Raw genomic sequence first — 27,833 nt, 5'->3', positions numbered from 1 at the left:
ACATCCCTAAAAAATTGTAAACTAAACAAGGAAGAAATATTCAATAAACAATGACGAGTCACTGAGACAAGTGTTTAAGTGTTAACATTACATCAATATAGGGTTAGAGATCAACACATGCCACACATGGTAACTTGAAAAGCATGTACTGTACATACTGTAGGCCTACATAAGCCATAATGGCTTTGCTTGATGTCAATTTTGAAGCCTTACCGTAAAACTATGTAATCAATTTATTGAAGGATGTCCAAAATAAATAATACATTATACACCACAGAAAATGTCCTATTAAAAACTAAACAAAAACACAGCTGAAGATTTACCATTATTGTATGAAATGTGATGAACCAGACAGAATTCAGAAAAAAAGTGAAATACAGGATTGGATCTTCAAAACTTGCAGTTGCAGGTCTAGAATGGTAAATTCTCTTTTTAACAGGAAAGCAAACTTTATTTGACGAATCAATATGGTTGGAAATTCTTATCAATATCATCTATCATACAAAAACAATTCAATTTATTAACAAATAGTCCTCACATCTGAACTAAGAGTCGTGAAAATGTTTACAAATTATTTTCTTTTCGTTTTGCACACTTAAAACATAAAACATGAAACAATAGAGCACAACACCATGTACAATATGCAATCCAATCCAATGTCAATACATCTATGACGTCTAAAAAAAGTTAATACTAAAGCAATTTTGTTGGCATTCTTCAATTCATTATTATAATGCATTTAACTGGTAAAAACGTTATTGCAATGATGCAGTGTGTAAGCTTTGACAATATATGTCAATAAAATATTGAGCCAGAGTTGAGCATTTTCATTCCTTCCACCATTTTCATGAAATCTTTCTTAATCTGAAAAAAAATAAAACAGAGTGGAAAAACATTATTTTATCTATGTTTTTCTGTTTTTGGTGACCGTTTTATAAAAGCAATAAGCCATGCAAGGCTGTGGGTTACAGTGCTATACGCTAAGGGGCGTTGTTAGGCACGCTGCGTCACGTATAGTGCCTAACAACGCCCCTTAGCTGTTCTAAAATCCCTGTGAACCATGGGCTTTTGGGGCTTATTGCTTTATTGTCTCGCTGTAACATTTGGTTTGGTTTGCAGACACCAGACAGGCTTCAAATTACAAAAGCATATAAAAACCTCACTACGACATACTGTAAAGGCACACATCTGTTGATGACCAGAGACGCTCAATAAACCTCAAGGGAAGACCTTTGTGGATCCCACTGGGGAAATTCTGTTTCAGCTTCACCCAGCTGAAGGCTGCTCAGATGGTAATGAAGAGTGCTTGTGATGGAAGTATTCTTCCATATTTCTCTCGCATGCATGCATACGCAGAGTGAGGTGTTACTTGCATATAACAAAAATAGCAGATATACAAGCTCATAGCGCGGCACCGAGTGCCGCGCTACGAGCTTGTAGATCTGCTATTTTTGAAAAATCGTGAAAATGTGTCCAAATCTTTGAATATATATATTTTTAAAGCGAACATTTTTAACTCAAATCTTTGCTTCTGGGGGGTCCCTGGAACAAAATATTTTGATGGGGGTCTGCGGCCAAATACATATAATTTTGGGGGTCCTTGACATGAAAAAGTTTGAGCACCACTGATATAGAAACATACGTTTTTCGGAATACTGTTGAGATTTAGGAGACATGTAGAATCGGCTTCAGGTCTCAATGGGTTAAGAATATGAAAATAAAATAAATCTATCTTTGATTTTCTTCACTTGCGGTGCTGTGGATACTCAGTAGGGTGTGATGTGTCACAGGACTGTCACATGACTGCTGAAACTTTTGGAACCACTGATCTAGGTCGATCAAGCGATCTCTTTGGAGCTATAATAAATGAGTGCCATGGCTTCTTTACCTCTCCCTTTACGTTACTCATCCCTACAAATTCCTTTCAGCTGGTTTCCTGGAAGTTATGTGTCCTCTCCCACAGTCACATGTCCCGCCATCAACCATATACCTTCTGCTTTGGGCCAAGTTTATGTGGCCTTTGCCACAACCTTTGACCTCTGCAAAGAAACATCTGTTTGAGTGGAAGGATCCCTGACATAATCCTACTCTACATCTAGCAAATGTGATTTATGAATAACCATTAAGCCTCTTCTGAACTGTTGTCTGCCATCCTTCAGGTGACCTGAATACGGTCTTTGGAGGGTTCATCCCCATGTCATGGATTAGGCGAAGTATCGGGATGAACATAATATGCTTTGTGGGCTTTGTAAGTATCTGGTGTGAAGGCCGTGGTGTAAATTGTTCTATAAGCAGTGGTGCGTATACATATCTACTTATGACACCTGATGGAATTATAGAGCTGAAATACGTTGGTGGATAAATAATTGCTTTTGCTTGCATAGATACAACAAGTGTTCATTTGTCATTCTTTCGTTCTAGTTCAGTAAAGCGAAATAAACCACCACTCTTTCGTTAACTAAAACCTTAAGTGAATGAGAGGAAACAGCAGCCACACAGTCAAATACATATATATATAAGAAATTATTGCGAGCTTTCGGTCGTTGATGAAGGAGGTCAAAGGCCAAAAGCTTTTATGCCGAACCTCTAGTTCGGTATAATTTTTTGTTCTAAATTTTGGTTATTTCAGCATTCATAATTGGCTTTTAGGCTGCCCTTAATACTACAAGTAGAAAATAACTGCTGATAGCATTCCTCGGATTTGAAGGCCTATCTTAGTTGCACTTTGACATCCATTCAAAGCCATCTATATGTTTAAAAAAGGGTGGTTTTGTTCCCTAAACTGACCTCAGGTCTACCCATGACAATCTCAAATGTGACCTGAGTTAATCTCAACTGTGCCCAATAAAGAGGAGGTTCGCTTTGGGACCGGTAATGTGACTACAGAGACAGGGGTTGAGTTGCAGGTATACGGCCTCACATGCATACAGCTGAGCCACAGGGATAGATAGAGATCTGTGGAGGCTAGTTAGTCTCTACAGCGAGAGCAGAAAAACCTAGCTGCTGAAAGACTGGACATTCCTCAAGGGATTTAGTCCCTTGTAAAAAAATAAAAAAAATGCTGAACTGAATCCCATGGAAGGATGGTTCATCTGTTTCAATCCAGTCTGCATATAGAAAAGCAAAAAAAAAAAGGTCAAAAGTAAAGGGTTTTCTTAGCTAGGTTTTTCTCTCCTGGGGCAGATTGGGTGTCTGTGCGGACATAAGCCAGAACCATTTCAAGGATTTAGGCCTGTTCCATATAAATCCTTCTTTCTTCTATGATATTCACTTTCAAAAAGTACTTGTTTTTGTCTTAACCTATTAAGATCTGAGGCCGATTCTCTATTAATGCACATAAATCAGTAGTTCTTAAAGTTTTTCGTGTCAAGGACCCCCAAGTTGATATATATGTATATGGCCGCGGACCCCCCATCTGAAAATGTTTTGTGCCAGGGACCCCCAGAAGAGAAGACTTGTGTTAAAACATTTAAGTGAGCTTGTATAAAGTTTTTAGCCCAATTGTTTTCTTTAATGAAATGATCTTATCTTATTTATCAAATATATAATAAGATGATAAAATAAGAAAAGTATTATTATTATTGATACTATTAGATTATTAAGATAATTAAGATACTATAATTATACACAAAATATCCGTTCTGTAGGCATAATATACTGCCTTGCCTGACAATACCATTCTGATGACAACTGGCAAGTGGAAATATTAAGTAAACTACAAAATGTGCTCCTCCGCCAAGGTGGCAGTTTGTCTATAAGGTGTTGAAATCATTGAGCTAAATGTTTGCAATGGTTGTGCCGCCCACATCCCCTTTTGGTCAATTGAACTTCATGATGCATCTGACCAGTTAATCAGTTCTCCTTGGGCCAATAATGCATCTTTTTTTAAAGTATTGTGGTGTTATGTAAATCTTTTCAGATGTTATGTGTCTTTTTGCGAGAGACCACGCCAGACAGACAGACAGACAGACAGACAGACAGGGTCAAAACCATGAACTCCTTGGAGGTAATTACATAAATGTGAGAGTAACATAGAATGATAAATGTCTTTATTGGGGCTATTGCTGAGATAACATCAGGTACTGTATGTAAAAACAGAAGGAGGAACAACTGGATCAGCATCTGATGTGATGGACTAACTGCTCCAAGGCTAAGTAATCGACAGTCGAATGCAGATGGCACACTTCGAAACATAAATTAGAAATGTGATTTACAAGGTCAGCTTAGGAGTAGAAAAGTCCAAAGGCATGACATTAGACAGACCTAATCAGTAAATCTGACCTGATCTGACCTTCATTCATCTGTTTCCTATATCACTAAAAACAACAATTCTACCTTTCTTCTTTGCAGAAAGGTATAAGTGATTTCTTGCTTCTGGAGTTGAAGAGTATTTCTGCACGGGATCAGTCAAATGCCATTAAATGTTAAATCGAATGTCAGCATCCTAGATAATTCCCCAGATGTGTCCCAGTTATAGTGGGTAGTCAACTCAAATGTAATGTAATTTATCTTGCAAATTTTCCAGGATACTTCCAAGTCACAAATCACAAAGGCTTGTCTGCAAAGGTACCACCATTAAACATCTAAAGCACTTCATCCTGAGGAGTAGACACTAAACTATTGTCTTAACCAGTGGGTAATGACCCAGGCTATAATGAGAGCTGTCAGGGTTATGCACAAAGAGCAACACTGCTTCTTGACTATGTGGCGATGAAAATTCAGATCCCAATATGAAACTGGTTCACCACCACTGTTACACCTACACTAGTTTTTTTTTTTTACATCATTTACATCCATTTAAATAGCACAACAGGTTCCTTTATGTCATTGGTTCTCAAAGTGGGGTCCGGGGACCCCCAGGGGTCCTTGAGGGAGTTCCAGGGGGTCCCCAGCTAAATGATAGATTAGGCACCAAATGGACCCTTATGGGTCTGTAACTCTGAGAGTGTACAAATGGAACCAAATGGACCCGTTAGGGTCCATTTGGTTCCATTTGTACACTCTCAGAGTTAAATTAACATAGATTTTACAATATAAATTGCGGTCCAAGTGATAGAAATGCCATTAAATGGGGGTCTGTAGCCCTAATGCATGTCAAACTGGGGGTCCTTGACATGAAAAAGTTTGAGAACCACTGCTTTATGTAATGTGAATGGAAAATGCAGGTACTAGAGTGAGATCAGTTGAAAACTACCACACTACATAGTTTGTGTATTAGCATAGAGAGAGGCAGACTAGGTAAGGTACAATAAAGTCATCAGTGTGAGCAGAAGTGGCTGTGGAATGCAGAGTCGAGGCCTTAGGGGAATCCAACAGGTGAATGTCCGTCTGTCACCAGGGCTGCGGATCACACCAGCCCTGTGAAAACCCCACAAAGACCAGCCTGGGAATGTCTAAAACAACCAGCTGGGGATGTGTGGTGGTGGGGGAACAGGGAAAGACGTCGCGTAACCCTTTACTTTAAAAGGATCCCTGGCTAATCAGCCAAATATGCCATAATGCATTATAATTGCCCTCTAGCAGATGTGTCACATCTGCTGCCCTCTGTAACTATTCTAAAATGTTAAATAGACTGATATAAACTGGAGAGAAATATGCAGTGTTCTGTAACTAAATGTGACCAAATAAAGTGTTTATTAAATGAAAACCACTTTTTCTATGTAACGTATCACCAAATTAGGAAATTGAAAGCACTCGCATGGACTTCAAAAACCCAGCTGTTCGTCCCTGAACTGTTGGTTCATAAGTATTCATAATGAATTCTGGGTATTGTAGAATTAGACATGTTGAGAAATGCGCCCATTTTTAAAAATAATTATAAGCTGGTATACAGCATATAATCAAAACGTTATGATCAAACGGTTCATGTCACAACTTGACCAATCATAAAACAACAAGCTATGTTTGGTCATTTCAGCAAACTAAACTGGATCCCTATTTAGCCAATAACTGAAAAGAAGAATAACTACAATACTATACCAATGCAGTATCAGAGATTCAGAGTTAGAGAGCTCTTCACCTCATTGGTTCAACACTCTCACAGGGTGTATAGGATAACTGAAGAAAAAAGCCATAATTTTTTAATAATGTTGGCGTTGCAGACAGATACAGTGGGACATTGATGAGGGCTATTGCAATAACAAGCTTTGTGGGATTTTGTCTCATGTATTGTGGAATGTAGTGAAGTTTGATCTGTTTCAAAGTGTAGCGGGTTCTCAAACATTCAAATTTCAATGGTGACTTTCACATACACATCTAGTTTTTGTCTTCTAAACATACAAACTGCTGCATTCTGCAAGGAGAGAAGGTTGAATGTTCCTGTTACAGAACACACAAGCCCACACGCAAATATTTTTTTCTGAAAATGTACACATGGCTCTAAGAACTGACAGATTCTATTAGCTGTCTAATCCAACGTTTACGGCACAATCCTCAACGTTTATCTAGCTGACAAATCTTGCCCCTAAGGGTTCAGGTCTGTAAACAAAGCTTAGGAGCTTCTGTCCATAGGTTGACTGATAACTTTCCAAACCACAGCGAATTGCTACTTCCTCGACTTGGATTTATTTACAGTACCTTTATTTTATGTTGCTGAAACAGGTGACACTTTTCATATTGATCTGACACAAAGAAGTGGCTATATCTTCTTCAGACATGGGGAATGACAGCTATCCCACCTTTTATCAGAGTGCATTGCACCAATAGTAGGCTGCAGGCTATTCATGAGGTAATGCTATCTAGGTATAATGTACCCAGATATTTATTTTATAGGCACTGATGGAACTTCATGGTGCAGAAATAGAACAAAGGTCTAGTCGCTTGAAATAGTACCAGCACACATCAATGTACAAACCACAAAATGTCAGAGGATGTGAGTAGCCACAACTAAGACTACAGGCCTTCCACAAAGCTTGTGATAAAGAGCAATATTCTATTTATGTAGGGAGAGGTGTTTAGTATCTCTTGACAAGCTCAGAAGGGGGAATTTCTGTATTACATTCAGGGTAAAAGAATCACCGCATACAAGTGAAAGATATAGATGGGAAATGTGTTTTAAGCATTACCATTTGTTTTGCCTTGTGGATATTATAGATTATTAAATACAAAAGAACGTCAATATTCCTGTGTGCACCAATTGTTTATTCTTTATTTTACTTCTCTCTCCTCCTTGCTGATAGACAAGTATGGCCCAATCTAGCCTGAGACATGTCACTTTGCAGGCAGCTGCCAAAACATGGACTAAGGTAAGAGGGTAAGAGCTCCAAAATGTGTTGGTTTTGTTAAAACTGTCTGAAACACTTGGGGTTAAGGGGCAGCATGTATGGATATTTATCAGAAAATAAAGACGGGGACGGATTGAACTTCTTCTCAATACGAGTAGTCCAAATGAGTTCAAGAAGTTCAAGAGGGAACTTCCTCTAGGCCTGCCTTTAAAACACTTGAATTCCATATCTTCTGGATCTTTTAGATGTGCTGCCCTCAGGTAGGGTAAGAAAATGTAACATTCACACAGGAAACCCTTATGGGCCAATTTTACACATAATAGTGTAATAGTCTGTGTATATACAGTATTGTGTGTCCTTCGTATGAAAGAGGAGGTATAAAGAGAAAACAATATAAAAGAGAAGGCATCATACATAAGTCTCATATTCCTCTGCAGAGACTTGCTTTGTGACAGGTAAAGAATGTGCTCCAGTTGACTCTCACACCATGGCCACATCACTCTCTTCACAGTCAGTATGGACCCTTTAATTAGGATTGTCTGACCTCTGACCTTTGGCACCGGCTTCAACCCAGGAGCCTCTGAAGGTCAACCCAGAGGAAGAACATAACCTTTTTTTATATGTGCAACTGAGGAAGTCAAAACGTCAGATAAATGTACAGGCATGCGCTGCAATTCTTCCAATGCTAAATGTAGATCTGTCAGTGACAATTGTTTTTAAGTGTTTTAAGTGTGACTTTTTCTTTTTTTAATATTGAGACACTATGAAAACTGAGAGGGACACAGTAGGCTAAACACAAGGGGCAGAGTCTCACAGTAAAATATGCACTTCAGCCCATTCCTGCGATCACAGATACAGTATGATGTTATTCACCATAACACGCTAATTGAGTTGAGTTCTATTGCTTAAGCAACACTATGTCAGCCTATCAGTACACCCATCTTTTTTATAAAAGCAAAATACATGATCAATTGATACATGAACAATTAACCTTACATAAACTGTTTGGAAAGCAATCAAGTTGTCTCTGCTCCCTATTTTCTTTGGTATGCAAAGTTTGACAAATCGCAAAAAATAATGACCATCTCTGGAGAAGTCAAAGGATAAATAGGACAAAATGGTGTACTTTCACATATAATTCAAACTCTCTATCATTGTGAAATGTTCGAATGGCACAACTGTGTCACATATAATTGGTTAAATTGCTGGTTTTTCTGTAACTTAAAAGAAAAATTGGACCCCTTGCAATAATGACAAGTAAAAGTCAAAATCAACAGCAGGGACCATGTGGTGTGTTTGAACACTGTATGATGGGTGAAGATGACTGATGGCGCTATAATAGGGCAATGTCAGAAGGGTGGCATTTGTTCCTCAACATATGCAAAGTTTCACCGCAATCAGACACTGCGTTCATGATTTGAGGCATTTTGTTCAAAGCCACTCCTGCAATCTTTAGATGCCAATCTTATCCAATCAGGATGGAATCTGAAAAATCAAACATATCCGTCTTGATCACATGACTATAGAGTTCATGTGTATTGATTTGAGCGAAATTTGGATAAAATCTGAAGGAGTAATATCATTTTTTTGTTTTTACATAAGTCGGCCTCCTGGTGGCGCTATAAAAGACAAATGTGAAAAATGCAGGGCAAAGGTTTTTCCATCGTCTCTAGGGAGTGCGCATACAAAGTTTTACGTAGATCCGTGAGAGATCCGTGCAGTTATAGATAAAAACACAAATCTGCCTGTTATAGAGCCACCATGAGGCTGATTTTAAAAAATTGTGGCATAATGTGGCATTTCACCCTCTGCCTAGTGGGAATGTGCGTGCAAAATTTCACAGAAATCGCATGCTTCGTTTATTATTTGAGGCATTTTGTTCAATACGGAGCATTCCTGCAAACTTTGGAATCCAGCCTTAGTCAATCAGGATGGAATTTAATGACTATATAGATACTGTGTACTGCTTTGTGTGATGTTTGGACAACATCTGTAGGAGTAATATCATTTTTTTTTGTTGCACAAAGCGACCTCCTGGTGGCGCTATAAGAGGCCGATCTGAACAATTAGGGGCAGAGGTTCTGTCTGCCCTGGCATCCAGGCAGTGTGTGTTCACAGTTTTGCTGCGGTACGCAACGGTACCGGAGATTAGTTGGTCACAGACATACGGACACACGCACGCGTGAACGGACGGACGGACGGACGGACGGACGGACGGATGGACTGGGTGAAAAACATAGTCTCTGCCACGTTTTCAGCCTGGCGGAGACAATCAGCCATCGACACACATGTAGCTCACTGGACAGAACATTACATCTACTCTCCCCTGTAACAGTTTGTTTCCTGTGTACCGATTTAGTTTGTAATTCCACCATTAATACCACAGCTTGGTAAGCAGCACAAACGATATTATGTTGCAATACAAAAAAGAAAAAAATCTTATTGTTATTGAGTTATAACAGACATTCACAGGGTAATAACCATAGAGGAAGTTATATTTGATACCAGTGAATTCCTTTCTATGGTGCTAAGACCACTTGATCCTTAATTAATTTCAGTCAGTTAAAACAGCTGTCATCATATTATCTCTATGACTATAATAGTTTATTGTTCCATTGTTCAAAATTATTGAATTAAATCACTGTCTCAGACAAGCTTCCTAAAGAGATTTTTTGATTATTATGATAATTTGGTCCCCACTCGTTTGGGGTATTTTTTGTCACTGTACATAGGTGAAATTTGTCCTCTGCATTTACCCACCCTAACTATTAGGAGCAGTAGATGCTATTAGTACAGTACTCAGGGAGCAGTTAGGGGTTAAGTAACTTTCTCAGGGACACTTTGACACATAGACGAGGGCCAGGCCGCAACCAGGGGCCCTTCTGTCTCCCAGACGGCCTCTCTACCCACTCATTTATGGCTACCCCTCAAAAAGAACATAATGGTACTCAATGATTTTGCTTCACTTCAGTCTATGCTTTATACCAGCAATAATCTATTTACACAAACTTTCTGATTGGGGAAGGAGCTAATAACACCCACCAATTCTGATTAGTTTTATATTGCATCTGTTGCAGTACATCTGTTTCTCTCATTGACCATTCTACACAGGCTATAGGCAATTCTATCAATCATAATGACTAGAGACTAGAGAGCCTTTAATGGCCCTACAATGGATTATATAGTGTACATACCAATAAACATAATGATATATGAAAATCATGTTACCATACAGAAGCATAACCCCTTTTTAGTTGGCTTTCACGCCTCTATGTATTCCTGGGGAACTTAAACACCAGTGGGTGAGGAGGACCCAGAAAACCCTTAACACAACCAGAACAGAAAAAAAAAGTTGCCATCTTCTTGAAGTCAATATACCAGATAATAGTGTTCCCCTGTTGTGTCAGTCTGTAACTATGAGAATGTGTGTGTGTGTGTGTGTGTGTGTGTGTGTGTGTGTGTGTGTGTGTGTGTGTGTGTGTGTGTGTGTGTGTGTGTGTGTGTGTGCGTGCGTGCGTGCGTGCGTGCGTGCCTGCGTGCGTGCGTGTGTGTACTGTGGCTGTGTGTGGGAAAGAGAGTGCACACAAGTGAGTGAGAGTGTATATGTATGTGTGTGCACACACATGCACATGTGAGAGGGAGTGTCTCTCTGCAGTAAAGCTGCCCAGGTGAGACAACTGACTTGACCCACCAATCTCAACCACATCAAACCCTCACATCCAGGAAGCTTGGCCCAATCACTGTCATTAGCCAAATAGGGATCCTGCATCCAGCCACACAGTATGTGCAGAGTGGCTGTTATTATTCTGTTATTAATAACTTCAGCTCCAGCCCAATATATCATCATATATTGCATAGCCAAAATATCAGATCTACAAGCTCACAACACATCATATTGTGAGCTTCTAGATGTGCTATTTTAGCTTTTTCTTAAAAAAGAAAAAAGCAGACGAACACACGCGTTCGTCTGCTATTTTCGTCTGAAGATGGTTTCTTCCTATTCTGCCTGTCAGACATGAAGGCCCACATCCTGACTGTAAAATAACAGGTCTAATTATGCTGCTTTATGACCCATCAGACCCTCATGGTCCATTATCTCCAGCCATAAGATGGCGAGGGGCCTTTCAACTGCATTTTTCAACTGACTCATCTCCACCTAAACCAGGTGGGATGGAGTAAATGGTTCACGTCTTGTCTTTTCCACTCTTCTTCTTTTTTAACTTTTCTTTTTTTCTTTACACAACTGCATCACTAACTATTTAACTGCGTGTGCTGATTTTATTGCAGAAGAACAGTTGCACATGTTATATTTAGTTACATTGTTGGTGTGCATGTATGGTAGAGTGTCTTCAGATTTTGCCATGCATTTAAGCACTCTACCATTATTAGAAACTACAATGTCAGGTCAGTAAATGTACAATGTGACAGGGAAAGGCATGCCATAACAAAAATAACCCTGACAGTATAATGGTTTAATTCAAAAAGCTTTTCATGTGTCACCAGTGCCACTCTTCTGTTCTGTTCTGTTCTGTTCTCTTTATAACTTTTAATAATTTTCTGACCATGTCAAAAATGGCCTTTTATGCATTTTGAATACAAATCAAAAATAGAAGATCTACACACACAAAATATTGTCTCAGCGTTTCTTCAGTGGTTATTTGGGGTGGTTGAGGTGTTAGCCTATATATCAGGGGTTCCCAAACTTTTCCAATCCCAAGGACCACCAAAAAACCATAGCCTCTGGTTGCGGCCCCCCCCCCCTGTGGTGAAATGGCTTGATCATCTATTTTCGTCGCACAACACCATCGTTCGGCGAAGTATAAAATAGGGCTGGTTTAAAGCTGGTTAAAGTGGTCAAAGCTATTACACCCTTCTCTTGAACCCCCTGGCCACCAACACAAAGCTAATCCCTCACACAATAAAGCCTGGAGAAAGAAGGGGGAAGCCCTATCCATCAGCCACAGGAAAGGCGCCATGGGTTTGCTGACAAATCTTTAACCCTCCAGCCTGATCCAGGGACTAAATGGGCTGGGGTAGGTGGTAGGCCGAGGGGCTTCTACAGGCTAGGACAGTGTTGTTACTCTGCTGAATTTGTCATTTGGAATCCAAATGTTAATAATCCATTGGAAATTCACATAGGGACTAATGGACGGAATAGTATGTATCCATACATTTACAGTATGTTTTAGGCATTTAGCTGATGCTCTTACCCAGAGTGAGTTACAGTACAGTATGCCTATAAAACTGCAACAGCAGAAAAAGATAATATGATTTATCAGCAATAAACTGGATCTGTCTATCTTTTTCCAGAAGGTTTATCGTCTAGTCTTTGGACTTAAGCTTTCACAGAATTATTCAAATGCCAATACCATAAAGCAGAGAAGATACTGAAGAAACCCTACACAACACAAGAAAATACTTGAGGATGATTGGCTGGTTTAAGAAAGCAAGAACTGTCTTTGCAGGAATACTGGAATAAAACAGGAATACTGAATACAGAATCCGTCCGAGACTGCCTCCTTTCTGCAGCTTTGCTACGGCTGAAAGTTGTATGTTAGCAGTCTTTGATCTACACGACTAAACCACTCCAAAACCGACACTACATACAAACTCTGACCCAGCACAGGAAAAGTCAAAGACACACCGGTTGGTCTGAGAGAGTGAGAAGTGACAAGCCTCTGATGACAGGGAGATGCTACGGATTTTGGAAGCCTTTTGTGTGTGTGTGTGTGTGTGTGTGTGTGTGTGTGTGTGTGTGTGTGTGTGTGTGTGTGTGTGTGTCTGTCTGTTTGTGCATATAGGGACATGATCCTTGACTGCTAACGCACTACATGTTGGAGCCATGCAGAGAACCCTCAGATCTGGGGCTCCTATCATCGGCTGTTAAGTGTGGTGTGAATTCCTCTGGCCTCATGGCCCTGGCCTCTGGGTGCATGGCGGCAAGCTTCTGAGCAGATAAAGAGCACAGGTGCGGATATGGGCCAAACGTCCTGAAGCTTGTGACGATTAGACTGAGGGGGGACCTGTCTGAGGGGTACCAGAAGGACAGGCAGAAAGCATACCGTTTTTTCCATTTAAGTTTAGCATATACCATTTTCAATGTAATTTCATTTCCTTAAAATGTTGAGGGTTTTGATTGCCACTGTTTAAAGTATTTTTCCACCACAGAGGCACAGACTATAAATTACTTCAGAATTCACAATTATTAACGTAGAGCAAAGTCACAAATGAGGACGTTTGAAGGCAATCGACTGTTTCTGCACATTTCCAAAGAGAACACTGATGCTCTCTTGTGTGCGTGCGTGCGTGCGTGCGTGCGTGCGTGCGTGCGTGCGTGCGTGTGACGTTCGTGCATGTGTGTGTGGGTTGGTGTGAGTGAGTGTAGTCGCATTTATCCTGTATCTAGAAATACAACAAATCTCATCGGCTTGAGTGTTTCTCATCCAGCTAACAGCTACTGTACATAATGGTCTGTAAGCAGTTGAAAATAGAGCAAAACCGGACTTTCCAAACTGCTAAATGTACAAGAGCAGCAGTAATTAAGCATGAAATAAATGGAGGTATTTCTGTTATGGATTATAGATAGTATAATAACACACACAAAATAATGAAATATTCTGTCTCCAAGCAATTTAATTTAATCTTATACTGTATGATACTGTACCTAGCCACTGGCAACCAGGCTCAATTACGGAATGCAAATGACGGTCACAAACATCTCTCAGCAGGGATAAGCATCCCCACTGCATCCACAGTGTGTATTTATTTATACACACCACTGTATGTCAAACTTATCAAAGTGATTTACAAGGGTGGGGAAGCGGAGACATCCGCATGTTAATGACCTTGTGTGCTATCAGTAGATTTTGATGGTTATGACTCCTCTATTTATATTAGGTTAGCCACATGAACCCTAGCGTCCCTATTCCGGGGGCGAACATTCCGCGAAATAGCTGATCTACAAGCTCACAACGGGTCGTGTTGCAATACGTTGTGAGCTTATAGTTCAGCTATTTGTTTTTGCCAAAGAGATTTGGTGTAGAGGGGGAAAAAAGGAAGGAGCCTAGTATAGGCCCATGGGGGACTCTGGTCAACTAAGTATATGAGGTTTAAAGTGGTTAATTCAGGACGGGGGCATGAAACTTGGCACTCCCCAGGAGTCATTTCTAGGACTGTTGAGGCTCTCTCTTTACCAACACTTGAGCTGGCTGAGTGCTGCAGCAGCTGCCACAGGGGGCAGGGTGGAGGGAGCAGGAGTGTGGAGAATTAAAATGACAATCCCACGTATTTTGCTAATTATTGGAATCGTATTTGTGAATCAACACCATTATGACACTTGTGTAGATTTGAGATTTTAGTTTTTTGACATTTTGTATTACAGCAGATATTTTATTTTACAACGATGGATAAATAAACCATATTCACACAGCTGCCATTGTTCCTCTTACTTGCCATTTTGTTCTTACTTCACACTCCCGCTGACGGGGTTGAAAGTAAGACCAAAATGGTCGCTGTATGTACGTATAAATATGGGGAGTTGATGAAAGCTGAGGTTGAAATGTGTACTTACACTGGTCCAAGAGATGGGGCCTGTCTGTCTGTCTGTCTGTCTGTCTCACACTGGGCTGTCCAGGGGAACCTCAGAGAAGACATCGCCTGGGTGCAGTTCAGGTCAAAAGATGGACAACATGAGAATGGATTGTTGATATGTGATTTATTTTCATTTCGGATTGCTTTTCTATTTGTATTGCATTTTTTTTTTCATGAATTAAGGTGAGATTCATTTTATAAAGCCCATAGGGTTTTTCCAATCTCACCTGCACAATCTGTTTTTATTATGTTGTTGCTGAATATGTTGCTCTCTGTGCAAATCAAATAAAGAACTAAAAACTAAAACTGATTTGCAGTTTGGCACCTATTAAGGAAGTTGTTTGGTTAAAGTTCTAAGTTAAAAGAAATTACTTTGACATGATATTTCTCCACATTTCCGCAGACAAATCTTACAATAATGGTATCAGAGGTACAGTGGGGACATTGTTAAGTGATTCCCATTTCATTAGTGTTGGCACCTATTAAGGAAGTTGTTTGGTTAAAGTTCAAAGTTAAAAGAAATGTCTAGGTGACTTTGACATGATATTTCTCCACATTTCCGCTGAGAAATCTTAGTGATGGAAAGTAACTAATATTAATATATATTTACTCAAATACTGTACTTGAGTACTTTTACATTTTGAGTATTTCCATTTTTCGATAATGTATAGGCTACTTTTACTCCACTACATCTCAGCATTGTGTATTTTAAATCGATTGATGCCAATACTTTTGTAGGCTACTTTTACTTTCTCAAGTAATTTGGATTTGACTTAAAACAGAGTATTTATACATTGGGGAATTGCTACTTTTAAGTAAAAAATCTGAGTACCACTGGTGATTTGTGACATTTACAGCTTGAGTTTAGTGAGGGCGCTACAGCTTTTGAATACCACCACGGCTATTTCCACCACTGTACTGTAAAAAAACAAAAACATCTTTAAAAGTTATTATTTCCAAGCGTATGGGAATGGAACATTCTGAGAAAGTGGTGAGAGTTTTACTACTCTTCAACGTAGGTCCTACATGAATGCCAAGTTGTTCGTTCAGCTTCCCTCACCCAATTAAAAGAAATTCACTGAAATGTGAGCAGGTGGCATGTTGGACCTAAAAGATGGACATAGCTTGGGAGCTGCCAGTCTCTCACTATCCTGCCAACATCAACCCCATGCAGCGGTAGAGGCATTTCAACACTTTACAGACAGTAGCCTAAGCTGCAAGCAAGTACTAAGTGACTTCTTTGCAGTGGTGGAAAAAGTGCTCACATTTTCTACTTAAGCAAAAGTATCGCTGTATACTGCAACGTAGAAATACTCTGTTACAAGTAAAAGTCCGGAATTCAAAGTTTATTTGAGTAAAAGTACAAAAGCCTTGATATCAAATGTAGTACCAAAAGTAGAATGTACTCATTATGCAGAATATATTGCAAATAGCTATTTTTCAAATGGCCGAAAATCTACAAAGTAACTAGTAACTAAAGTTTTCAAATAATTGTAGTGGAGTAAAAGTATAATATTTGCCTCTGAGATGTAGTGGAGTAGAAGTAAAAATATTGACATTTGGAAATACTCCAGCAAAGTAAAAGTACCTCAACATTGTACTTAAGTGCAGTACTTGAGTAAATGTACTTAGTTATTTTCCACCACTGCTTCTTTTGCCCAAGTTTACACATCACGATATACAGTAGTAGCAGGTCAAACTACTGCTGTGTCTGGCCTCTTGACCCAGATATTCTGGGAAGAGCCCAAAGTCATCTAGCCAATAGGTATGATGATGGTCCCATGTTGTGACCTCAACAGGTCTGAATCTGGCTCATGATTCATCCTCTCTCTCTCTACCCTTACGTGACTCTCCACTAGTGCCTAAAAATAGTGCATAAATACCTCAACAATAATCTGGAACAAAAAATCAAGATACAGATTCCACTGAGGCATAAGTATACACTGAGGAGTGTGTGGGGGTGGTGGCTAGTGGACAGTTTTCTGAAATGGTTACAACCAAGAATGTCAAAATGTCATCACTGTTGGGCAGAATGTATGTTAAAAACTGCTATACTGTGACATGTAGTGCGCTTGTAGATTGGCAATTTTTGCCACATTTGTGTTACATAAAGTGTAAAATAGGGCCTAAATTCATGGGGAAAAAAAACATAAACAGCTGAAATATGGAGATACAAGGTTTCTGTCTGACAACAATAATTTGTGGTAAGCATCTGTCTTCCAGTCCCAGTGAATTTGAGTAATTGAGATTTTGCTCTCATTTGATATTTGTAGATCAGTAGTTATCAAAGTGTGTCAGGGGACCGCCAGGGTTCCTCCAAATGGACCATTACAGGTCTGTAACTCTGAGAGTGTACAAGTGGGTTCCATCCAGTTACACTCTCAGTTATGGGGGTCACTGAAAATGTTTGAGAATCACTGTTGCAGATCATATGTTAACACCTTCGTCCAAATGATGCTGCCATAAAAAAACATAATTTGGTGTGTTTCAAAGGCAACTAGGATTTTGATTTCATCCAACCAAAAATGATACCTGTAAAAACGCCATTAATTTAAATATGTATCCAGTGTGCTAAGCAATAGCTTTCCCTTTAATACTTTTACTTTTGCATTCCTTAACTTAGCTATAGCTCTTAGGCTTGGAGAAACACAAAAGAGTAACCTAAACCCCATCACACCAACCTGGTGTCTCCGTCTGGATCACATTGTTGCTGTTGTTCCCATTGAGCTCTTTCAGGGATTCTTGCGAGGTTTGGTTGGAGGTGGTGCCTTCGTCATCGCTCTTGTCTCCAGGGTTCTCTTCCGCAGGAGCAGGGGTCTCCTCTGGAACTGGTTTGTCCACAGAATCAGAGTCAGGGGACAGAGCTGAGGCAGGAGGATCAGTGCTGGTGTCTGCAGCAGGTTTGACCTCAGTCTCAGCTGGGAATCACAACAGAAACATCAAACATTAGTGGTTGTTGAGAACACCGAGGACTGTTGTATTCCTTTTGGTGGGTTTTAGTGTTGGTGAATTTGCAGGAGCTGAGACAGATTCTTATGTTGGAGTCATCATGATTTATCCTCAGCCTTGGCTGTGAAGACAGCTGAAACAAAACTGTTTCTATTTGCATATTTCTATTTGCACTTGTTATTGTGAACACTGAAGACTCAGGGAGACCTGGTAGTGCTGCCAGTTTGTGCACTTTTCTCTCCAATGTATACTGTATTGTCTGTTTCTCTACAATGAACTGTCAAATAAAATAACTTTACTACTCTTCTACTGCTTGCTATTGGTTGGTTGTGAAGTTGTTTGGAACTGAAAACTGAAGCTGAGCTCATTGTTATCCTCTCTGGATTTACCTAAAAGAAATACAAAATTCTACCCTTGCTAAATTGGAAATTAAAATGCATTTCAAATTATCATATACAATCTCTAGCTACATTGCTACAAGTAAACAGAAGTTGTACAACACAATTCAGGCCCATGGTCTTTAGAAATCAAATGGAAAAACACCAAACACTGAATTATACACTTTGTCCTATGAGTTGCAAAAACTAAAATTGTGTAATACTGTAATACATTTCCCCCAAGTATTTACGTCTATGTCTATAAAGATTGACTGTCAGCACTGCTGTGTCTTGTAATTACCTGCTGCATAAGAACAGCAGTTCAAATCACGTGGCCTCAAGTGGTTCTGCCCACATTTAAGGGGGGGGGGGGTTCTCTGGTCTGACCCACCTGACGAGGGGGCGGCCAGTAAAATAAGGTGATTACTGACCAGGACTGAATGAGCCACAGCCACACAGCTGTTGATGGCTGTGGGAAAGTATGCCAACCCCCATCATTACCTGACCCCGAGCTGATGTATGAAGGGGAAAGACAGGGGGTGGAATAGATGGTGACTGGTGTTCCAGACATAGCTACGTTATAGCCTGATTGTTAATGTCCAGGACCTAGAGAGATGGCCATCTGCTTTCCAAGATGTTCTCTTGATGATCTCTTTTGATGACGAAAACAGAGAATAATACTTTTGTTTTGTAGAATATCACTTTTGTGACTCAATTACGTATTTATGTCTACAGCGAACAACCGGTTAATTTTATCCTTCAGTGACTTTCTCAAAAAAGGACGTTCTCAAATCACCTCAAAGGCAATAACAAGCAAAAACCTGGTTGTAAAGGATATTTGCTGTCTTTATGAACTCTCACAGTAATAAACCCTTTGAGAAAATGTACTTTTCAGACATCATGACTCAGAGACGGTGCTTTCCGTGTACTTTCTCATCCTCCCTGACTCTGCTCTCCCTCAGGCAAAACATAAATACATCTAAACTAATGTACAGAAAAGTTAAGAGCCAACGCTGTCTGGTTTTGGGAAGCTGCCTGGTAGCGCCGCTATTAGAGGTAGTAAGCCACCGCTTCCTGACTCATGCTCAACCTGCCAAACATTCTCGTTCACAGGACCAAGATCGGAAGAGAGATCTGTCATTAGAAAACTGAACAGGCAGGCAATTCTTGCCTCTAAATGTGATAACTGACAGGGAAATTATCATGTTGGTGGTGTTGTTTTTTTCCGACTCCTGTTCCCAGCAGACCTGATGTTAAAGTATAGTTACAGTAATAGATGTTCAGTGAGTCTCTAATTGTCCGTTTTCATTGGCTATAAGTTCAATTTGAAAATTTGTATTTAAGTATGAAGGCAATTCAATTTGCTAATTATTAATTATTGTGGGATGCCTCAATGAATGGTATGTAGACAAAAAGTGCTTGGTATCCTGCTTTAAAACCCACAATAACTTGGCCCTGTGTGTTGGGGTTTGCTCTCATCAAGAACATCGTTGTATTTCTGCCTAAAATCAGCTATTTTACAAATGTTTGCTCATCACTAAAATTATAAATAGGTCACAGATTTGAGCACTTTTCTCATTTGATGGATATAAAAGACTTGCAAAGAAAGCGCATTAATTAGTTTGAAAAGACACCGTTCATCATTTAATTCACTGTTCAACTGCTAAGAGCCACTCATCACACACCTGGTGCTCACACTGACGCCAACAGAATGCTATATTATTAGTTGCAGCATGTTACAACTTCTTATTTGGAACATTATTCCTAACTGTGGATTCCACCACTTGACAAAGCTCAGGAATGTTTATTGTTCTGTGTTAACCTCAGTAATGGACACAATACAGAATAATGTAAAAACAATGGACCAGCTGTGGTTTATGTTTCTGTGTGTCATTGAGCTGTATTAAAACATCTGTTTTGAAGGCCAGGTGCACCTGTATAGCCCAATTAGCAACCTGGATGTCTGTCTACCGTAGATTGCTGTGTGAAACTTTCTAAATACAACATTTATGTTCACCCTTTTCCCAGGACAGGAAAAGAATCCCATTTGCAAAGTAGTTAGTTTTACAAGTGGCAATGAAAATTGTCCATTTGAGCAAAGTGTGGCCCAGGGCATTAGGGCAGGTTCAGACATGATTGTAACCAAACCTGGGAAGAACTCAACGGAAAATAAGGACATGTCATTCAATAACAAACAAAAACCAGTGAGATGGAGATGGAGAAAGGAATACATAATTGCCTTTTTAATTTATTATGTAAAGCCAGTTTTAAAAAAAACTTTAGTTAAGAAGATGTTGGACACTTGTGTATCAGCACTTGTGAATGTTTGGGATAGTTTGGCATAAATCTGGACCGTGTGCATACTCTGCACATACAGTAGGCCTATGACAAGCTTGTCATTTGACAAGCGAGCGATAGATACATAAACATCATATCAGTATAGTATCAGTATCATACATTTAATCTGTAGCCAGGCTACTGTACAGCAACTGTATTGAGTCCTAGCCGTTACACTGGACATGTTTAAACTTAACTGGCCTGTAATTATGGTGAATTAATATATCCCTGTTGGGTGCAACCCAGTTCCTTTGAGAAGCTTGTTTTTAAATTACATCAAACTTCAAAATATAAATGTCTGATTACTACACTGCAACTGAGAAGGACAATGGGTACAAACTTCCTAAATCAGATACAACCAACTGGTCGGTGTCAGCTTGGCTTCCATTTCCATCAAGTGGTGGACTTCAGCATTGCACATGACTTTTCAAAATGTTTTTCTCATCCTACAGATTTTCACATCTTGAAACTAAAGGATATAATAAAAGAGCCATTTACTACATATGCTTTATATTAGAAATATCTCATAGTTCAGTGCTTGAAAGGGCGGTCCACAGGTTCGATCCCTATGTGACAGTTTCTCCTCACCTCTCACCTCTTCTCTGTTAACATAACCTGATGCCACTCTTGCCTCTTGGACCCTTACCCAAACAGGGGGTTGTATCTAATTGGGTTTATTTCGCCCACTTGCGTTCGCCATCACTAGAGTCTGTATTCCATTTCTTCCCTTTGACCATCATCAGAAATGTATGTTGTGTTCTTAATCTGTATGGTGTACTGTGCATATTTTGTATCTATTTCGTATGTATTTCCTGTGAAGCACTCTGTATTCGTATGAGCATGAAATGTGCAATTCAAAACAAAAAAGGAGCATCTTGAGTTGATCTGACTCATCTCATGTTCAGATTTTGTAATGTTTTTTTTTTGTGGATGCAGAAGGCTGTGTGCGTCAAGCTGTTTGTCATCCTGAGTTTCCTTCTCGTCAGAATGGTGACACACTGAATGTGGCTGTGGTAAGAAAACATGCCACAAAAAATAACATGTGTACACTACACTTATGCTTAATTTATACCCTTTTGTACGCTGGTGTGGCGTGCCATAGATAGTAGATCTAGAAGCTCTCTGTGACGCGATATGAGCTTGTAGATAAGCTATTTCCGCAGCACAACATCGTCGTACGAATAATCTGACAAAATCAGACTTGACTGTGTGACCTCTGTCCACTACATTTTTATTTTAAGTTTTAAAAACGTTTTCTCAAATTTCTAAGGAAAACAATGATCTAATCAGCATGTAAAGCAATACGACAATCTCTTGCACTTTTGCCCCGCCATCAAGTGGAAGTGTTCTTTGGTTCTTGTTTCCGTTAGCAGAAGTTATGACAAACCGTTTGGTTACTAAAGTATAGTAGGTTGAGAGACACTGGAGTTTTGTGTCACAATATATTTGTCTTTACTGCTGTGCTATGTTGAAGAAATGATGGTCTGCAATACTATTGGCAGGATAAATGCATGAAAAGACAATTGTAGTACAAAAACTCTACATGAACAATCATGTTGTGTATAATATATAGTATTTTACATAGGCCTATATGAGATGTCTCTGTACTGTGGTGAGCCCTTCCTTTTATTCAGTTGAACTGCTCTTGCAAAAGAGGAAGCCAGGTGACACGGCATACTCCAACCACAGTGCACTCCCAGGGTTATTACTGACAGTTCTAGCCACATTAACACAAATAAGAGATGCCAGTAGTCTTGCTAGTTCTATTAGACTGCATTTAAATACACCTGTAACCATACTGATCCTGAACTGGGCATATTCTCTGAAATTACTTTGACATAGGTTAAACTGTACTGTACAAGCATACTGTACAAACACACAAACACGCACACACGCACACACACACACACACACACACACACACACACACACACACACACACACACACACACACACACACACACACACACACACACACACACACACACACAAATATACACTGTACTGGATTAAGTAACTTTTTGGACGTTATCTAATTGTATTTTTATTGCTTATCTGTTGTATTTGATCACATCTATCATCCTCATGATCCTCATCTATATTGTTCTCTTTACAATACATTATTCCACTGTTATTCCAGCTGGGTTCCAATTTACCCATGTGAATTAATTAAGTATATCTCATCTCATCAAATCTCATCTTGTGTTCTCTTACAAACTATCAAAGCTGAATGTGAGATGTGTTTGTCCAGATAACTTTTCTAACCTTTCTGCTCCTCTTGTCCTCCAGGTTTCTCCTCTGGTTCAGAGTCCTTGGTCTCTTTTTGTGTTGGTGGGTGCTCAGTGTCCCCACCAACCCTGTCAGAAAATGTCTGCATCCCTGAAAGAACAGATTGTGCTGTCATACTGTCACGGTCCGCTCCTCAGCCCTTGCACTTTGTCTGTGTTTGTTAGTTTTGGACTTTTACTTTGTATTCCTGTTCTGTTTTGGTCTTTTAGTTCTGTGTAGTTTGTTGCCTTGGTGTTCTGTGTTTTATTGTGTAGTATTGTTCCTTGTGTTTCCTGTCTGCTTAGTTATCCATACCTGTCTCATCTAACCAGTCCTGTGATTCCCAGTGTTTCCACCTGTGTCCCCTTAGTCCCCTAGCCTATCCCAATGTTGATTGTCTGTTGCGTTCACCTGTGTCTAGTTAGTCCTTGTCTATATGAATGCCTCAGTCTGTGTGTTTAGTCCCTAGTCAGTTGGTTGTCATTTTTGATGTGGTTAGTTCCTTGTGTTCCAAGTTATTCTAGTCTTTGATTATTCTGAAGTTCTTTGTTCCAAGTGTTCCTTGTGTGGGTTTTTTGTTAATAAAACCTATTGAATATTCACTGCTCGGCCTGTATCTGTCGTTCTGCATTTGAGTCCTACATCTCCAGAACCTCATCGTGACACATACAGATTAATCTATTACCATTACATGATCAAATGATCATCAAAAATGTATAACAATGCGCCATGGCAATAACAATTTTGTAACAATGCTCCTTGGCAATAACTTTTATACTGGAAAGTATTTCCCTTTTAAATGGTGCCTCATTTGTAAGGAACATGCATTTGTGGGATGAGCAGCACAGCTGAGTATGTGGGTTGCATCCGATCTCTCTCTCTCTCTTGTTTATTCTGCTAAGGATACGTAATACATATATACAGTATATAAATGTCATGATGTGAATACAGCACAATAGACAAGGAGTGTATAGACTAAGGAAGAGAACTTTACTGTATTACCCATAAAGTGGCTGAAGGAGCAGGTATGAAGCGTGTACAGTAAAGTGCTATGGACAGCAGCTCGACATTGTAATATTCCATCAATAGTGTAGGGGTAGCAACATAGAATTTTGGTGTCACCTACAGGGATATGGCAGAATAAAAGGTAGAAGTACAGCAGTGTTGTTAGAATAACAGTGTGTCAGACATACCGTTCTGTGATGCTGTTTCAGGAGATCTCTCATCCATAGCACTCAGGGGAATCTCAGCTTCATCTGGTCTGGAATGCTGGTCAACCATGTACCTCTGTAGAAATAGCAGAGACAGGTGGTTCACAACACTCACAGATCAGCATACTGTATACTGTATATTACGAATGCATACATGCACGCGCGCACATGCACACACGCACATGCACACACACACACACACACACACACACACACACAGACACACACACACACACACACACACACACACACACACACACACACACACACACACACACACACACACACACACACACAAGGATGCCCGTTTCACTTTGCGGGTTGTCATTAGAGACATACAGAATACTAGGGGTGTCACGATTCACTTACCTCACGATTCGATTCAAAATCGATTCCTAGGGTGCCGATTCGATTAAAATTGCGATTAATTGATATTCGATTCGATTCTGCGATTTATTGCGATTTTCTAGGGTGCCGATTCGATTAAAATTTCGATTCTGCGATTAATTGATATTCGATTCTGCGATTTATTGCGATTTTCTACCCCAAATCATGAATCATACACAATGCAGCCAGATCATGTCAGTCAGTCTTTCTGACATTGATTTCAGACAAAGTGCCAGTGAAAAAGGTACTAACTTATAAAATAAAATAAAAAATAAAAAATAAAAAATCGATTTTAATATTTTGAATCGATTTTTAAAATCGTGGCATTAAGAATCGCGATTTATTCATGAATCGATTTTTTTTGACAGGCCTACAGAATACTCACTCTAGATCGCCGACTTAGGAAACAGTAGGCTGCTCCCATCCCAAGTAGAGAGAGGAAGACCAAAAGGAGAGTGACGAGAACGGCTTCAGTGGATGGACGTTCATGCAATTCATGAGTTAAGTGCAAAGAGGGCAAAAAAGAGTGCAAAACAATTTACTCTGTGTCATTGTGCACTGTTGCCTGGAGTTGAAAATTTTAATTATTTAATTATTTAAGTGGTACTGTAAATAGTAGTTGTGATAATTAGTAATAGCCTAATAGAGAGAAAAAAATGTTTTGTAGTATGGCATACTTATTTGCCATACATGTATTTAAAGGCATCTCACCTGTGGAGATTTTTTTCTTCTTCTTTTGTGGTTTGGTGGTACCTGGTTGAACAATAAAGATTTTATTTATTCAATTCATTCTGTTTTTATAAATGAGTATGTAACAAAACAAAGGGAGATCAAAATGATGACTAGTGAAATAAACACAACTAATATCTAAACATCTGAAAACTTAAATATTTCGAAATAAGTCAAATTTTGAGAATTTAAGAGAATATGGAAGGTCGTACTGCTTGGAGGTTTCAGAGTGACAGGTTTCACAGGTTTCACAGGTTTCACAGGAGTCACAGGTTTCACAGGTTTCACAGTGGCTGGCTTTGGCTTGGTTGGAGGAAGCTCAGAATTTTTGGTGGGTTCTGAGATAGTGGGAGATGGAGTGGCCCTAGTTCCATTTTCATTTGTTGTTGAGGTTGTTGTTGTGCTGTGATTGCCTGGAGATATGAAGGGCATCATTCAACATGAAGGGCATCATTCAACAGGTTAGACATGAAGGGCATCATTCAACAAATGAAGCATAGCGTTAGTTCATGCAGGACACGGAAGTCGTGCACGCCAAAGCTGTAACCAGCAGTCAGTCAGCTGATGTGAACATCAGCTTTCTATTCCCCATTCACAGCCCAGCTGGTCATTACATCACACACTCATTATCCAATCACAGCTCACGCTTGAGCAAAGAGGTTCCTATAAATACGGCTTCATATTCTCTAGGTCTTTCTTGGTTGCTGAACCAATGCATTTTGCTAGCTCCTCCTCCACCCCAGCCTCCACCTTTTTTATTAGAGTCTGCCATAGGCTCAAATACTTGTGGTTATCATGTATATCTGCTGTTTAAAATCTTGCTAGGCTCAAATACTTGTGTTTATCATGTATATCTGCTAATTCTAACTAATATGTTAATGTATGCTTATTGTTGTCATTGTATCCCTATGGGGGATTTGCTTAAGCATTCTCTGAATATATGCTTAGCAGGCTGCTTCGACAAAATTCAGTGAATATTCTCCCAAGAGCGGAGCTTTAACGCCAAGCTTAACTGTATTCCATTTGTGGCAATAAATGGTTCTTTATCTACTAAGACGAGAGTGTTTCTGATTGAAGTTAGATATGAAGGGCATCATTCAACAGGTTAGATATGAAGCGCATCATTCAACAGGTTAGACATCATTCACAAAGTAACAGTCATGAATTCACAGCTTATCTTGCAACATTTGTTATTTTTGCTATTGTCTATTCAGTATTGTATCTATTACACCGGTATAGTACTGTATGAGCTGTTTGGTGTGTATGTATTATCTGTGTGTCCACGAGTGCACCACTTTCATTATATAAGTAACAGCAGCCTACATCAAGTTTCCACTTGTCTGGTTTGGAAATAGACACTAATAAGTCTGATCTCATTTGATCTGATCTAAATGTCTAGTCTAATCTAAGTGGGTCCTGAATGATCTGAATCCTACTATCCTACTATCCGACTATATTCTACTATTATGCTACTACCCTACTCTAGCCCTACTATGCTACTATAAATCCTACTATAAAATTAATAAAACTGTACTTCTGTCCGTCCTCATCCATTTTTCTCCTTAGTGTTGCCCAAACCACCTGAACTTGCACATGTGGATGACCCTTCCTTGACATAATGTAAGGCGTGAGGATGAGGAAGCTGATTCTTCACCTTTAACACATTTAAACTGTTAATTAGAGTTTTTTTGAAAACTCTCACTCAAACAACTGCAGTGGGAGGATATGCCCTCATCCATTTTTCTCTTCAGTGGGTTGACCGATAGAGCTCAAATTGCACACGGGCATTGGCCATTGGCATATGAACTTTCCCAAATGTAAGCAATTTATAAGAATTTCTCTGAACTTTCAGAGATGGGGAGTGACTCATGGGAGCAGTGCCAGGGTTAATTGATCAGCAGGTGTTTCCAATGGTCTAATTGTGCTCTCCAGCAGAGAGCGAAAGAGCTGGCTCAATAGTACAAAGTGATAAAGGTCTTGATTTAAATGCATACTGTAGCAAGCAGCAGACCCAGCAAGGTTGGGCTACACATTGTTCTCACCTGAACGATCAGCTGTTTCATTGGTGTAGGGTAGGGTAGGTTCAGTGGTGGAGTACGTTTCAGTTTCATTGCCATTATTATATATGGTGGTGTAGGTCATGTTGAATTTCTCTTCAGTTGCATTTACTTGCATTGTTGTGGCAGGTTGAGCAATGGCAAAATGTGTGATAAGACCTGAAAGAAAAGACAGGCCCAAAACCTTGAAATCTATTTGGTGTTTAAAGTCATTCCATTATGTTTATTTCTTTTTCTTTTTCATAATGTAACTTATACAAATATTTGACACGTGGGTTGTTGTTGATACAGCATACAGTAGCTCTGGTTAGAAGGAGAGAACTCCTTCTAACTCTATTATATGGACCAGAGCTATACTTAGGCCAACTAAAAAAAGGTAAAATATTGTAAACAGTCAGTGCCTGTCATAACTGTCAAGGCTACTTTAAAAAAAATCATATTTAGAAAACTTTAGATGAAATAAGTTCAAATCAGCCAGCAACAGTGTATAATGGATATAACCAGAAAACACATTTCCATAGCTTTAAAAAAATAAAGGTTATATGAAAATATAAAAGACAAATATAAAAAACTTACCCAGAATAAACACAGAAAGGCCAACTAATCCCATTTTGAGGTTCTACGAATAACTTCTGCTGTACCCAAGAGCTGATCATCTATTACAGTGTTGCTTGTGAATATCTAGAAGGGTTGCATGTCCAGTTG

At 39.4% G+C, this 27,833-nt stretch overlaps 1 protein-coding gene across 1 annotated transcript; it reads right to left on the bottom strand.

The window, feature by feature from the left end:
- Window positions 1-3: 3 nt before the first annotated feature.
- Window positions 4-27,833, bottom strand: LOC311058413 (uncharacterized protein). Its single transcript, XM_084075850.1, has 10 exons — window positions 27,705-27,833; window positions 27,114-27,287; window positions 25,284-25,484; window positions 25,054-25,095; window positions 24,728-24,810; window positions 23,938-24,031; window positions 22,742-22,855; window positions 17,495-17,731; window positions 14,794-14,879; window positions 4-864 (listed from the first exon to the last, which is right to left on the bottom strand). Exons 1-9 carry the CDS (start codon window positions 27,736-27,738, stop codon window positions 14,839-14,841), a joined length of 1,020 nt encoding a protein of 339 aa, XP_083931976.1. The 5' UTR covers window positions 27,739-27,833; the 3' UTR covers window positions 4-864; window positions 14,794-14,838.

The sequence above is a fragment of the Gymnoscopelus microlampas genome (assembly GCF_963454915.1).
Source record: "Gymnoscopelus microlampas genome assembly, chromosome: 2".
NCBI classification, from domain to species: Eukaryota; Metazoa; Chordata; class Actinopteri; order Myctophiformes; family Myctophidae; genus Gymnoscopelus; species Gymnoscopelus microlampas.
The sequence above is the reverse complement of the archived record's forward strand: the minus strand, read 5'-3'. Positions and strand labels throughout refer to the sequence as shown.